Below are 16,625 nucleotides of genomic sequence, written 5' to 3' on the forward strand. Positions count from 1 at the left end.
TGATGGTGCGGCAGTGATGCTGAGATCCCATGGAGGAGTTTCAAAAGTTTTCAAAGACAGATTCTCTGCCATTGTTATACAGCATTGTGCTAGCCATAGGCTGCAGTTATCAGTACATGATGTTGTCAAAGAAGTTTCTCGCATCAATAGATTTAAGAGTTTTTTTAACAAGTTGTATGTCATGTATCATTCATCTCCCAAAAATGCAAGTCAGCTCAAGTCATGTGCAGCTATGTTGGAGATGGAGATTTTAAAAATTGGAAGGATTCTGTCTACAAGATGGATTGCATCTACAGAACTGTTTTGGCTAGTTGGCAGGATTATGAAGCCCTAGTGCTTCATTTTGAAAAAGATCAGAAGATTGTCGAGACAGAAAAGAGAAGATCACATATGAAGGTCTTCACAGAAAGATCACATTGGTTGAATTTATTATGGATCTTGGCTTGATTTGTGATGCTGTGCAAGAACTGACAGAGTTGACCTTAGATTTGCAGTGGAGAAATATTGATCTTTATAAAGCCCACTGCAAGACTGAGTGTCTTGTTGATGTTTGTGGGAAGAGAAGCACAGTTCCAGGTCCTTATTATTAGGAAGCACTCAAGTCAACGGAAGATCTGCAATTTAAGGCTGTCCCTCTGTATAGAAAAAACAGAGTTGATGACCTACCAATGTCCCCAGTTGCATTCTATGAACAACTTAAAATTTCTCTTCAGAAAAGACTGCTTTCAAAGGAAGACAACTGTCAAGGTGTGGAAGAGTTCTGGATTCTAAGAACTGGTCAGCAAACCCAAGGGACAACGTTCTCTATGGGAAAGATGAAATAAGCACACAGGCAAGAAGATTTCAGCTCAATGAAAAAGAAGCCATTCAAGCCTTCAGAGAACATCTAAAACTCAGAGAAGAGATGCCCAAGGAACTGTCTCGGATTTGGCGCACCCTCAATACAGTAGCTATTTCCTCCAGTGAGTGTGAAAGAGGATTTTCCAAGATGAACCTGATTGTCACTCCAGAAAGGTCCTCCTTGTCAGTCAAAACCATAACATCTTTATTGTTTATAAGAATTGTTGGACCTCGCTTGACAGTGTTTGATCCAACAAAGTATGTTAAAACATGGTTGCTTCAAGGTCATCATTCCGTGGTAGAGACCCAAAAAAGAACTGAGGAAGTTGGTGACATGTCTCAAGTTTGGAAACTGCTTTAAAGTTGATGTAAGTCCATAGAGCATGAAAATAATATTATTTCAAAGAATCCCATGTGTTTCTCCCTCATTTCCCACTTGAGAGTTCCACCACCTCTTCCCATAAAAAAGCCCTGCAACAGAAGACAATTATGTCCGAACTGATGAGGCTATCACCATATTAGTTGGCAAGAACAAATCCATGTCTACATCTACGGTCAGACATTCATTATTGCCACTTTCAGACAATGGTTGGAACTGTTTACTTCTAACCAACAGAAGCTTGAGGAGAAATTCATGTCATTAGCATCAAAACAACATGAACTATTAGTTCATAAGGGCTTCTTTCTCCCAGACAAAAGTCTCATCACCCTAAAAGCCTCCAGTCACGTACCTTGGCGATTTCAAGGCTACGTTTGCCATATCCTGGTGCAGCAGTGAGCAGCAAAAACGCCATGGTCACAACTTCATATTGACTTTGCTGGCCCATTCTAGAGGCTGAGCTTCTTGACAGTGATTGGCTCATATTCTAAATATCTGGAAGTGATTCTTGTTTCACCAATAACATCTTCCGTTATTACTAAAGTCCTAGGTTGACTTTTTTCAACTCAATGCCAGATGCTATCATGTAAGGTAGTAGGGCCAGTTTACCATGGAGAAAATTTGGACATTCCTTTACGATGATCTGGTATGTTATATGATATCAGTGCACTTCCATCCAGCAACAGGCAGGTGGAGAAGATTATTAGGTCAGAAAAAGGATGTATTACAACAGATTATGGAGGATGATTTTTATCATGCAAGTTCCGTCCTGACTCAACAAATCATATCATACACAAGTAAGGTTCTGCTGAGCTTTTAAGGAGCAGGCTGTTGAAACTCTGTTAGACCATATGCACCATTATCTGACTGAAGATTAACCAAAGAATGGATGATGCTGAAAAGGTGGAGCCCAACCCAGATGTCCTTATCTATGTCAGGAGATATAACTATAACTATGGCTCATCACAGATTACTACCATTGTGACTCAAACTACAAGGTCACTACAATATCAAACAGACATTAGATGGCCATGTACGACAATGAGATGCAGATTAGGTAAGGGGGCATGTCACCATCTTCCTCTGAAAGACCTAGTGATTCTCCAGCAGCCAGCTGAGCCAGTGGTTTCCAGAAGCTGATCAAAGAACATATTACTGGTCCAATGTCTAAGAAATAGACGAGGGTGAGAAATAATGAAACACCCAACTGGAGTTTAAGAATGGCCACAACTTTATTAGTGACAGTTGTAAGAACCATGGTGTAGCATAAGACAATGGATCCAGGGATCAGGTGACCCGCCTGCCAGCCAATGACAACCCTCACTCCCACAACCTGCATCCTGTGTGCTTGGAAGGGGGGTCGTTTTCCATGGGACAGCAGGACATTGGATTCCACATGGATGTAAGCAACTGTGTGGTTCTCCCTGCCATCTGGGAATGAGAGCATCCAGAGTCCCTGAGCTGAGCAAGTTGCCACCAGCCCTCACCCCAAGATCCCTAAAAGGGATCTTCAAAGATGGGGGAAGCGGGCACGCTGGCTCTGCTTTCCTCCAAATAGATTCAACCCAATGCCTATACCACCACACCCAGTTGTGACAAATAGACTAGAAATTACGAGCCATTACTGAATAGGAACCTGAAACGATGCAACCCCAAAAAACTGTCAAAGACGAAGGGCTAGTGGGCAAACAGGAGCAAACTGGAAAAGGTGGCCTTATTTAAATCCTACGTGAGCAGACCTGAAAGAAAATTTCTTCTTCCTAGGTCCAGTTTCTGTGCCCTGCCCCAGCCCAGACAGCTGAGCTCTGATTGGCCTACAGGCTGGGAGCTGCAGGGAGAGCCCTGCATAGCAATGGAACCCTCCTAAAAGCCAGATGCGTCCCAACGCTGCTGCTGTAGCTGTCTCCTCCTCACTGTACCTCTCAGCAAACCAGGCTCCCAGGTGATCCAGGAACCATCACTTGACATAGAGCCCCAAACAGGCCAAAAAGTCAGAGTCTATTAAGGCATTGAGTGTCAACCCCAATACATAAACTGGATCACCCACCTTTCAGCACATTCTTGCTATCTTCAGTACTACTAAGCTATATGGGTGTGTATGTGAAGTATATTGACCCTCTCCATTGGCCTCTTAAGGAATAGAAGTTTCACTATCCATATCCAGATCAGTTTGGCTTTTACTGGCACCATGTAGATTTCAAAGATACCTCTTTCAGTATCTTTGTGGTTACAATAAAGTTACCATAAGGCTGTGTCCTTGTCTTCATGATAGATAATAACTACCATTTTAGTCTTGGTGTACAATATATTTTAATTCATTTAGTTCATTATACCATTAGTGGTATTTCTGTTAGAGAATAGCTGTCCTTCAAACAGAAAAAACATTTAAGGAGAAAATTTAGAACTTTCAAATTTAAGATCTACAGAATTACCCAGGGAAATGCAGTTACCAATTAAGGCCCAGTACTGGGAAAAAATGGTCAGCATGAAATACATTAAGAACTGTGCTATGCCTCTCTCCTAGGATTTTTTCCTTATTAGAAACATTTTTAATTCAGATCATACATAACAGTACTTATCTTCACTCTTACCATCTCTGTTAAAAATTGTAGTATGTGAACTGATCCTTCCAGAGCTCTGGCTGCAACAAGCACACAGCAATTTCTGGGATTGTGGTAGTTTTAAAATGTATTTGTACAGGCAGAGATCACTGCAGGGTCTTTGTAGTTCTAGCCATAGATGGACTAGTTCTTGGAGGGTTTTATTTATTTATTTACATAAATTTATAGTCTACTCTTTCAATCATTCCAACTGGCTTGAATTCTGAACTAATAATAAGTGAACAAATCTAATCTCCAGAGTATGAAATGTGTTCATATTTGTGACGATGGTATTTTTTTCTGTCTTTTCGCTCAGCCTCTCACTTATTGTTTCTTCTCTTCCTTTTCTTATCTCATCATACTATGGTAAGTGTGTGCCACACTGATTTCTTCTATTTTCCACACCAAGCTGCTTTAGGCACTTGATAAATGTTAAGTAATGATATTAATAAAGTACTGAGTAGTGTAAGATACATGGCAATTATTACATGTTTTAAATAGCAGCAAAGACAGTGTGGCAGCTTTTATTAAAAAATCAAATCCTGTATGATAAATTCTAAGACTCAAATGTTGACATTATTATTTCACTGAATCCAGCCATTGGGATTCAGCCATTCTCAAACTCGTTTTTGTTAATGAACTGAAATAATTCTTGCTTTAATTTCAAATCATGCTGATTTTACCTAATTAAAATTCCAGTAAGACCTAGAAAAGTTTTGTAATGCAAGAATGTATTCATGTCTAAATAATTTAAATACTGAATCAATGTAGAGGCTATTTAAATGTGCACTCTCTATAATTATCATTATCTATCCTTGGATATAAAAATACTTACTATGTATCATGCATGCATACATAGTCACATACATTGGTTGTCATTTTCAAAGGCAGAGGGGGGAAATAAAATGCAGCTTGTCATTATTATGATCTCAGAGCACTTTTATTTATGTTTTTGCTGGCTGCCTGAAGAATACTGAAAGTACCACAAAGTTTGATTTCTTGACAGACATTACATTCCTCTACATTCATCCAAGAATAGCATAATAATGTCATTGACAGAAGTATGAAAATTGCTACTGATCCTACTGCTAGTGTCAAAACACTTGATTATCATAGTACTTGTCTGAAAAGCTGTGATATCCCAAATTTGTGCCATGCAATACATAACAGAATATTGAGTTAATAACGATAAATTATTACCCTGACATATCAGTAATCATAATATTTCAAAATGTTGTCACTCTGGTGCGTTAAATGTACTTTACTCAATTCCACTTAAATACCACACTATTTAGGGAATTAGATGAAATGATGTTTAAAATAACTTATTTGATATATTTCTAACCATCAAAGTTACTCCATTATTATAAAATAAAAGATACTACATAGTTTTTTCTGAGACAGTCCTTTCAGCATCACATACATTCATATAATGTTTATAGTTCTATAGTCAGAAGGGTTATGTGACTTGAATCCCAGAGAATATTTTCCTTGACTATTCTCTGTGTTTTGCAGAAGACACATCATCATCCTCTAAAGTGTACTTACTGCTCATTTCAGAAAATTTTCTAATACCCCAAAGTGATGGTATTGCTCAACTCTGCTCTGGTTAGACCTCACCTAGAATATTGTGTTCAGTTTGATCACCACAATTTCAGAAGGATATAGATAAGCTGGAACGTGTCCAGAGGAGGGCAACAAAGATGGTGAGGGGTCTGGAGACCAAGTCCTATGGGGAAAGGTTTAAGTAGCTCAGTATGTTCAGCTTGGACAGGAGATGACTAAGAAGTGATATGATAACCATCTTCAAGTATCTGAAGGGCTGTCATATACAGGATAGCACGGAATTGTTTTCTGCTGCCCCAGAAGGTCAGACCAGAGCCAACAGATTGAAATTAAATCAAAAGAGTTTTCAGCTAAACATTAGGAAGAACTTCCTGACAGTTAGAGAGGTTCCTCAGTAGAACAGGCTTCCTTGGGAGGTGGTGGGCTCTCCTTCTTCGGAGGTTTTTAAGTAGAGGCTAGATGGCCATCTGACTGTAATGCTTATTTTGTGAACCTAGGCAGATCATGAGAGGGAGGCAGGAAGGGCTACATCAGTGCTTAGTTCTTGTGGCCCCTTCTTACATGTCCAGGGTAAAGCCAATCATCACCTTGGGATCAGGTAGTAATTTTCCCCAGGACTGCCAATCAGTTAACAGAATGAAGAAATTTAGAATTTTTTCCTCCTTACCTTCAGTCACTTGAACTTCATTTTGAATAGTGACTGACTTGGCGTTCAAAGGGGTTGCAGAGTCTCTGACTATTTGTGAACCTCTCACTCCAGGAACGACACCAGTTAGCAGCACTTCTACTCTTTCTTCTGCTCTGCTACGGGCTTGACAGCAAAGAACCACTGTAGAAGTAAAATAGTAAAAAGATTTTCCTAGAATCTTACCACATTAGACATTGTAGTTTCTTGAAGGGAAAACATTCATGGTATATTCCTGCCTTCTGCTTCCCAAAGCAGGCCTCTGTGACCCCATAAAAAGGCATGGCCAGCAGTTATGACATTTTAATGAACAAAAAGCAGTAAAGAGTTGCAGTGGGGTGGAAGAATAAGGCAAAATTTCTCCACCTTGCTCTAGTGCTTTATACAGGAAGTATATTGGAGCATGAGTTCCACTGGCACCAAAGCAAGATAAGGAACATTTTACCAAACTCCCCTTCCTCTCATGCCCAGTGGCTTTTTGTTCCTAGGGGCCTCATAACCTAGCACTATGACTTTTCAGGGCCTGCTATAAAAGGGAAAAGCAGGAAAGGTTCTGTCATCATAAGTCAACCTATACTTTGGATCCTACCTGGTATCCTCAGAGAGTAATTCCAAGTAGGCCTGCTCTAAAGTAAGTCATATGTTATTTAATAGGGCTTACTCCATGGAAAGCATTGCAGTCTAAATTTCTTTGTAAGCTGCTGCTTACTTATCTCCAAAACTTATAGCACACCCTTCAGAACAGTAATTTTAAAAGTGAGGATAAAATATAACCCAAATGCAATTAAAACATTTTAAAAATTATCTGAAGAGACAGTAGGTATGAAGAAATAATATAGCATCCAATACAAATATGCACATTAGGCAACATAACAGTTTATGAAGGTGCCATGCTGTGTAAAAAAATAAGAAAAAAATGTGATTGTAATATTCTGCTTTCCACCTTTGATGAATTAACGTGCAAACTGATGGGATGAAATCTGTAATTAACATTGCATTGCCATTCTCCCTCAAGTTAAGGGTCCTTAACAAATTAGAATAATGACAGTACAAATAATAACTGTTCAATTATGTTCAATAATTTAATTCTTCAATAAGTTTCTCAATTACCTTCCTACACTAAGACCACCAAGGCAGATTGTTGTTTTCATTCCTTGACAAAAGCATTTGTATAAAACTGACTAACATATTTTGAAGAGCCCTTATCGGCCCACATAGTGTTCTTTATGAAGGCTATTAGCTTATAAACTGGTTCCCAATGTTCTTAATAGTTACCAGAAGAAAGAAGAAATTAATTCTTTAATTGTGCTGTGGCTAAGAAACAATGCATATATTAGAAAGAAAAAATTACACGGGCATACAATTCCCCATTTTGAACTAAACCAAGAATCTAAACCATGCCATATAATGTGTTTATTATACAAACTCATTTTCCTAAAATTGTTATAAAAATACATTTTTAGACTGCAATACTCTACATAATTATACCTATCACTGATTTTGATGTTTCTTGTAACATGCATGATTGTGCACTGAAATACAACTAACAATATCTACAGGCGCTGGCCTGCTCCTGAAATCTCAACTACATGAGCCCTGAAGTTTTTAGCCCTGTACATGCACTAAGGCCTTCTACAAAACTTTCCCCTTCTCACTGCAAAAGAAATTACTGCTACATGCTCAGGCTAGTATTGTTGTATTGTGACATATAACAGAGACAGAAAGTCAATTTCTCCCTAGATACAAAAATCACTTTAAGTCCTGTTAACATAACTTAATTGGAATGTAAGTCACAGCCACTTCTTGTGTATAAATTACAGTAATATTCCAAAAGGCTGCATAAAAAAAAAAATTACTTTTTGACCTTCAAAAATAAGAATGCATTAGATATATACAACCGGTTCCCATTAATGGAAGGCAATCTCCTGGTGCTTGTAGCCTTTGTCAGTTGATCACTGGAGATTGGCAGTAGAATGTAGGCCACCCAAAACCTGACAAGGAAGCTGAGAAAATGGGAGCGAATGTGCCTGTGCCCCCGGTCAATGACATCATTTCATAGCAAAAATGCTATGTTTGGGGCCATTTCCTAAAGAATCATCCCTCATGTGTCATCATTGCTTCCAAGTCACACTGGAAGTGATGTCATCGTCAGGCGACACAGAGAGTGTACCATTTGGGCACATGTGAAGAAGTAAATAACAGGTGCCCTCTCACCTGCTGTTCACCCCTCTAGAGAATGGCTAGTCAACTGGCCTTTAAATAAATGTCTTTAAGGTACCACTAGACTTTAGTTTTACTTTAAATAAAGAACATTATAAATTCCATAAAAAGATCAGTCAGTGCCATTTTGTTTAAGGAAGATTCGTATCATGACAAAATACGGTGTAATAGTAGTCTTAAAAATTTCAAGAAGTGCCTCATAACATGCACTCACAGAGAATCCATCCAGTTTAAAGCATACTATAGAAGGACACTGCTTATAATAAAAAAACGGTTTTTACACAGTTCAAACAAAGGACTCACAAAGGACTCACTGGTACCAATGACAACAGTGGTTAGAGGTAGGGGTATGTGACCTGGATTAGGGAATCAGGTGAAATATCTAGATTTGTGCCAATCTGGCTTTCCGGGATCAAATTAAAGAATCCCAGAGCTGATCAAGGAAGCCAGATTAAGGCTCCTGGATAAATCTGGGTTAATCCAAGTAAATCCAGGAAATGTGGTTTCAGTCTCTTGGCTGGCTGTTCCCCTGTCCTCTCCTGCATTTTTTTCCAAGAGGCAAGAGAGAAAAGAGATGGGTAGTGAGGTAGAGGTAAGAGGGGCAGAAGTGAAGCTGGGGGGAGAAACTGAGAGGCCAATCCGTGTAGGTGCTTTCCTTGTCTGCCTGGCTTCTGTGAGCAATACTGGTTCAGTTGGGCTAAGTTGCAACAATGTCCCTTGTTTCAGTTTGGTTTGGATGGAATTCTCTGTTTTTATTTATTCTTTATTTTATTTATTCAATTTATATACCGCCCATCCCAGGGGCTCTGGGCGGTGAACAGTTAAAATTGATAAAAACAAAACTAAAATCAATATACAAATAATAAAACAAATTAACAAGGTGCAGTGGTGGGGAGAACCTTCCCCACCCCAAAGGTGGGAGGCCGACATGGCACCGCCCCCTTCAATCACCAAACGCCTGGCGGAACAGCTCTGTCTTACAGGCCCGGCGGAACGATAATATGTCCCGCTGGGCCCGGGTTTCCATTGACAGAGCGTTCCACCAGGCTGGGGCCAGGACTGAAAAAGCCCTGGCCCTGGTTGAAGCGAGGCGGGCTTCCTTAGGGCCGGGGACCACAAGTAAATATTTATTCGCTGATCGGAGCGATCTCCGGGGAACGTACAGGGAGAGGCGGTCCCGAAGATATGCCGGTCCCAACCCACTCAGGGCTTTAAAGGTAAGAACCAACACTTTGAACCTGATTCGGAATTCAACTGGAAGCCAGTGCAGCTGGCGCAGGACAGGTGTGATGTGTGACTGGTAAGGTATACCAGTCAGGACCCGTGCCGCCGCATTCTGGACCAGTTGTAGTTTCCGGATCAGGCCCAGGGGTAGCCCAGCGTAGAGTGAGTTACAGTAATCTAGCCTGGAGGTGACCGTTGCATGGATCACTGTAGCCAGGTCCTGGGGCGTCAGGTAGGGGGCAAGTTGCCTGATCTGACGAAGATGGAAAAATGCAGACTTGGCAACCGCCGTGACCTGGGCCTCCATCGATAGGGAGGCATCCAGGAGCACACCCAGACTCTTTACCACTGGCAAAGTTGCCAGTGGTGTCCCATCGAGGGCAGGGAGCTGGATCCCAACATCTGGCAGCCCCCGTCCCAGCTGCAGGACCTCCGTCTTCACTGGGTTCAATTTCAGCCTGCTCTGTTTCAACCATGCCGTCACAGCCTCCAAAGCTCTGGCCAGATTGTCTGGGGCCGTGTCTGGCCGGCCGTCCATCAACAGAAAAAGTTGGGTGTCATCCGCGTATTGATGACAACCCAGCCCAAACCTCCGCACCAACTGGGTGAGGGGGCGCATATAGATGTTAAATAACATTGGGGAGAGTATCGCCCCTTGGGGAACCCCGCACACCAAAGGGTGACGGGCCGATAGATCTCCCCCGAGCGCCACCCTCTGTCCCCGACCCTGGAGAAAGGAGACCAGCCACTGTAAGACTGTCCCCCTAATCCTCACGTCGGCAAGGCGGCTGGCCAACAAATCATAGTCAACCGTGTCAAACGCTGCTGTGAGATCAAGTAACACAAGCAGCGCTGACCCGCCTCGATCCAGATGCCTGCGAAGGTCGTCTGTGAGGGCAACCAAGGCTGTCTCCGTCCCATGGCCAGGACGGAAGCCAGACTGGAATGGGTCCAGGACTAGAGCATCATTCAGGAATTCCTGCAGTTGTACCGCCACCGCCCGCTCAATCACCTTGCCCAGGAACGGGAGGTTCGACACTGGGCGGTAACTGGACGGGTCAGTGGGGTCCAAAGATGGTTTTTTCAGGAGGGGCCGCACTACCACCTCCTTTAACACTCCTGGAAAAACCCCAGAGCTCAGGGAGATGTTAACAATGGCCTCCAGATGGTCCCGTAGCCCCTCCGAGCTGGCCTTCTCCAGCCAGGATGGGCAGGGGTCCAGAGGACAGGTGGTTGGCCTCATCCCCTGCAGGATCCTGTCCACATCGTCCTGAGAGAGCAGGCTGAAATGGTCTAATACGGACCCAGAAGACGGCCAAGGGGTCTCCAGTTCCCTTACTGTATCAACAGTGGGTGGCAGGCCACGGCGAAGGGACAAGATTTTACCCGCAAAATAGCTCGCAAAAGCCTCGCAGCCAATAGTTGAATTAAGAATTTGGTGGTCTCCCTGAGAGAGGGAGACCAAGGACCGAACTGTTTGAAATAATTGAGCCGGGCGTGAGCTAGCGGATGCAATGGAAGCAGCAAAGAAATCCCTCTTTGCTGCTTTCACTGCCACCTCATAGGCTTTCATAAACGTCCTATAAGATGTTCTTGCCTCTTCGTCGCGCCCCCGCCTCCACACTCGCTCTAGTCGTCTCAGAGACCGCTTCATCTGGCGAAGCTCCTCGGTAAACCAAGGAGCTACCCGTTTGCGGGCTCGGAGAGGACGGCAGGGGGCAATAGCGTCGATGGCTTCGGAAAGACGGCCATGCCAATCATCCACCAGCTCATCTAACGTACTGCCAGGGGGCATCGGATCCCGCAGAGCCGCCTGGAAACCAATTGGATCCATAAGCCTCCGCGGGCGAGCGTAAATCCGCTCACCGCCCACCCGGGAAAGGAGCGGCATGCTCAGACGAGCCTTCAGAACAAAGTGATCTGACATGATTATCTGGTTTAATGTTGTTCCTTCCCCTTGCTTCACTTTGTTTCGGGGGGAGGGGGATTCCATTCCCTTGCTTCAGTTTGGTTCTGTTGAGCTTGCATTTGGGAGTTTGCCTCTAGCCAGTGGCAGGCTTGACCCTGTGTTTCCGCCTGAGAGCCTCCTTGGAAATGTTTCCTCATAAGAAACAATGGGGAGTGGCTGGCAGCATTTTCTTCAGGGGCTCGTAGACAGGGCCTCAGGATCCAATCTTCCTGAAACTTGGGAGGGGGGGTCTTTAGTGGACCATCAAGAGTGGGTGCCCTGCAAATTTGGTGAAGTTTACTTGAAAAATTACACACACACACACACCTCCTGGATTGCCCCTGGATAGTTTTCCCCATAGGGAAAAATGGCCAAATAAATTCAGGATTCTCTAATCTCGCTGGACCAAATCAGAGAATCTTTCCCAGATTTCAGGGATCCCCAATCCAGATTTCGTAGAACCATAGAGTTGGAAGGGGTCTTACAGATCATCTAGTCCAACTCCCTGCCCAATTCAGGAACAGCCTAAAGCATCCCTGACAAGTATATGTCCAGTTGCTCCTTGAAGACTGCCAATCAGAGGGGACTCAACATATTCCTAGGCAGCCAACTTCATGGATTTTGGGGGGCGGTGTACACCCCTCATTAGAGGCCAAGGATAGAGTTGGAAAGACTCAATTTATTTATTTGCTCACTTAAATATCCATACTGAGATCACTAGCAGTCTGGTTCTAGTTGTATGGATAACTTTCAGTTGGTGAGGCCTGAGGAAGTGAACAAGGTGTTTCATCTCAGTAAGACTCAACAAACCAATTCCAGAAGGGGGACTGCTGCTCAGCCACATGGCATTTTAGCTATGAGGTCCTGGAAGGTTCCATCTTGTCTCCCATGCTATTTAGCATCTACAAGAAAGCTCAGGAAGAGGTCATTCAGGGATTTGGAGTGAGGTGTCACCAACATGCAGATGACACCAACTCTATTTCTCCTTCACACCTATGCCAGGTTGGTCTGTGGAAGTTCTGAATAGGTACCTGGAGAAGGTAATGGGATAGATGAGGGCTAATAAACTGAGGCTCAATCCTGATAAGACTGAGGTGCTGTTGGTTAATAGGGAAGGTGCCTGAGGACTGCTGAGTCAGCCTGTCCTGGAATAGGTTCATAGCTTGTGGGAGTTATTGGATCTTGGTCTTTTCTGTGTGACCAAACCATAGTGATCCATGCTCTGATCACAATCATCTTAGATTACTGTAATGCATTCTACATAGGATTGCCTTTGAAAACAGCCTGGAAACTTCTATTGGTCCAAAATGCAGCAGCCAGGCTACTGTCAGGGGTTGGGTACAGGGATCGTATTTCCCCTGTGCTGAAAGATCTGCACCAGTTAGCCAACTGGTTTTTTGGCACAATTAAAAGTGCTGGTTCTTACTTTATGTCCTTAAATAGCTTGGGGCCCTGACAATCTTCTCCCATTCTATGCAGCCCACCAGTTAAGATCTGCCTCTCAAGTCCTGCTCTCTCTTGTCCCCACCTTCAGAGGTCAGATAGGTGGCAACATGGGGCACTTTATGTGGTCGCACCTTGTTTTAGAATGCCGTTCCCCTTGAGGTTCTCCTAGCACTTACTTTAGTTTCTTTTAGGTTCCAGGACAAAAAATATCTTTTTACCTAGGCTTTTAATTAGAGGGTTTTTTCTTACCAGTTTTTTAATGGTCTGCTTCTGCTTTATGGATAGTTTTTATGCTGCTTATGGACAATGGCTTGTTTTTAATATTGAGGTAATTTTTAGTAGGACTCTGAAGAGGCAGCACAGAAATATAAATAAATAGAAATAATAGCAGAGTACCACTGCTCTATTTCCAGTCTGAATAGTAGCTTAGAGAAAATCTGAACAAGCCCGTACTTTGCATTTTCTTTGTTTTTATGTACCTGGTGCTGATTTATTGAGTGGTGCTTCAGGAATTCCATGTATTGGGTAGATCCATTGGAGTGCTTTGATTTCTCCACTCTCAAGTATCACAGTGCTGCTGAGATATTTAAAAGATCTGTGGATGAATACAATTCCTCTGGAAAATGGATATTGACTTAAAACAATTAACTAAGTTTTCCAGTTCTGATTTGTGATTGCATTTTACAATTGCTTCAGTAGAACTTGTGTCCCAAAAGATGCTCACTTTTTGGATGACTCAAGTAACTGAAGTCATTCAAATTGTTGCCACTTCTTACAAGAAGCAAAGGTATCCTTCCTAAGGCATTCTCAACACCCTGTTTTTTATTGTTCATTGCATGATTTTTTTTCTGATCTCATTTATCTTATGCATTGAGGATACAAACTCTTCTAAAATCCTATAAAGCATTACTGATATTGCTGAGATTAGCCAAGAACATTCACTCCCATGGAAGACCATTGACTCTGTTTTCATCTGCCTTATTCAGGAAATTAAAATCACAAATATTTTTTGCATTTTTTTATTTATAATGACTGAACAAGGAAAAAATAAAGCAGAAGACAATGAAATAAGAGAAATATTCCATGATCAGTTTTACATACCCATTGATACATTTCACAATTAAAATACTTACCTGCTTAGTTTCTCGTTTAATTCAAAGGAATCATCAAGAGACCAGTTTTCACCAAGCATTTTCTCAACATTAATAACTAGCGCAGCTTCATATAGTTTCATACTCTGAGGTGCAAACAGTATAGGAATATCCAGCTTGCTTTTTGGAGGCAGAGATATTCCTAAAAAAAAAAAGCAATTCATTAAAACACTGTGCAACAGCTAGCTACTCACCTGTTATAGATTTATCTGTGTCAAATGTATTTAACATCAGCTATGTGAAAACTACCACTTTGGGCTACAAGAAAACATATTTTAACTTGTTAGAAAAGTTGTCTTTGTTTTATGGTGGTAAATTCCATCATCCTATATAAAGAGTATTGAATCTAAGGTAAAGTGTACCACTGAGTCACAACAACCCACTCATAGCGACCCATGAAGTTCTCCCTCATGGGTTTTTCAAGGCAAGACATGAGCAGAGGTGGTTTGCCATTGCCTTCCTCTGCATAGCAGCCCAGATCTTCCTTGGTGATTTCCCATCCAAATTCTAACTGTGGCTAACCCTGCTTATCTTCCAAGCAATGGACAATATCAGGCTAGGCTGGACTCTTAGGGCTACTATACATTGAAACTACCATACTGCTAAACTCCAAACAAAATATCAGTTTTTATTTCTCTGAGGCAAACTTCATAGCAGTAGTACTGTATTCTAGAAGACAGTCTGATTTAACTATTGTTCCTTTCACTTGACCTCCCTCATCCCCTATACATACAAGACATATGGTAATACAAATGCCAATGTTATACTGCATGATAAAATATGTTTACATATTTGAGATACTGTGGGTTAAAAAGCAATTTTCCTTGGACATGCAAATATTGGTGGTCCTTCGTAGGGCATAATGTTTTCACTACTGATATCAAAGACATAGATCATTTCTTAGCTGTTGTTTTAATAAATAACTGAATGATCTTATTTCTCCTGAAAAGTAAATGAAATCTAAGAGATCTTTACACTGCCTACCACTCAGGGTGCAATTTGTCAACTTCTGGAATAATTCTGGAGAAATTATGAATGATACAATATCAGGATCAAAACATGAGCAAGAATACACTTCAGGAAATATGATTATTCACAGCGATATTTAGTGATGCAATGTCTGTACAACAACTTGCATGTGTTTATATTAATATCGACATGCCAATGTGTTTAATGTTTACTTAGCAAGGCAATTTTGTTTAAATGCATTTTATTTCTACTGTTATAATCAACCTTGTCACTATTGTTGGGAACGTATACCCTACCTTCTAAGTACATTTTAATAACTTAAATAATGCTCAGTTGCAGCAGGTGATAAATAAACCAATTTTATGTACCAAAAATTTAGACAGTATGCTGTTTTATGAAACAACTGTTACAAGTAATGCTCAGTTGAGAGACAAATGAGTTGGCCCTTATAGAGGCAATAAGGATATTTAGGGGAGGCCAGTAATAAACAAACCAATTTTAAATACCAAAATTTAGACCGTATGTTATTTTATTAAACAACTCTGTTACTAGTAACAACAAATGCTTTCCTACAGTTTTCATGGTTTCCCATGGCTAACTTAATGGTTTTGAGTTTAGGAAAGATTTAGCTACTACTTAACTTGAATTCAAAATAATTGAGAGCATGGAAGCAGTTTCCCAATATGTCCCAACTGGACATTTCACTATTAGTAGGATCAGAATACCAGTAAGAAAGTAGCTAAACTGATGCTTCTCACATTTTGCTTTGAGACCCCTGAGCCAGACAATGCCAGTAGGAAAACAGGGTTGCACTTTAACTTTAATTGTTCATCAAGTGGTCTTTTGTACACCCACAGACCAGCCATGGAGAAGATTTCCAGAGCTTTATAGAAGATTGGGAGTAACCCTTCTCCCTTTGGTGTTTTCCCACCAAAATCATCACATGTCTAGAAGGAGGGACACTATTCCCTTCATTCTCTCCATGCCTCTGCCAGAGACACACACCCCCCCCCAGAACCAAAGGTTCCAGAGAGGTTCCAGAGAATATAGTTGCCAACTCTGGCTGGAGTATGCAAAACTACTAGAAGGAGTGTTAGGCTGATTAGCTGCCCCTCCATGCCTCAGAGATGTACAAGAATTCAGACAATAAAGGCACTCGAGAAGTTCCTGGATTAATCACCTCAATACATCCTTCTGATCTTCCCTTCCCTATTCAAAGGTAATCAGGCCTCTGATAGCAACTCCTAACCAGCCATCGCAGATTATCTATAATCATTTATAACTTTAGTTTTGCCCAGGAAAGCTTAATCAAAGCTTCCCTAGTTCTTTGTCTCCTCCTGGAGACATCCATTATGTTATAGTTTGGGGGCAGAAAATGTAATCCTGCCCCAAGGTATGTTCCACAGTATAATTAAGCTACCCTTCGCCACAGTTTTGTGTGTGTGCTTTAGACCCAACCACGCACCCTCAGATTGCATGTCTAAGCCGCTTTCCCTCTTCTTGCCACTAAGCACTAGACACTCAAGCTACTCTCCTTCTGGACTGGTAACTATAATCCCCAAATCCTGAAACTCTATCCTCAACTCTAAACTCTGAT

General features: G+C 41.7%; 1 protein-coding gene across 1 annotated transcript in view; it reads right to left on the minus strand.

The window, feature by feature from the left end:
- The window catches only part of LOC129326556 (cilia- and flagella-associated protein 47-like), a 286,389-nt gene that overhangs the window by 65,536 nt on the left and 204,228 nt on the right, over positions 1–16,625 (minus strand). The window contains exons 14-16 of the mRNA XM_054974773.1: positions 14,042–14,201; positions 13,388–13,485; positions 6,053–6,214 (exon numbers count right to left, since the gene is read on the minus strand). Coding sequence (XP_054830748.1) covers positions 6,053–6,214; positions 13,388–13,485; positions 14,042–14,201 — 420 coding nt within the window. The remainder of the gene's footprint in view (positions 1–6,052; positions 6,215–13,387; positions 13,486–14,041; positions 14,202–16,625) is intronic.

The sequence above is a fragment of the Eublepharis macularius genome, chromosome 3 (genome assembly GCF_028583425.1).
Source record: "Eublepharis macularius isolate TG4126 chromosome 3, MPM_Emac_v1.0, whole genome shotgun sequence".
NCBI lineage: Eukaryota > Metazoa > Chordata > Lepidosauria > Squamata > Eublepharidae > Eublepharis > Eublepharis macularius.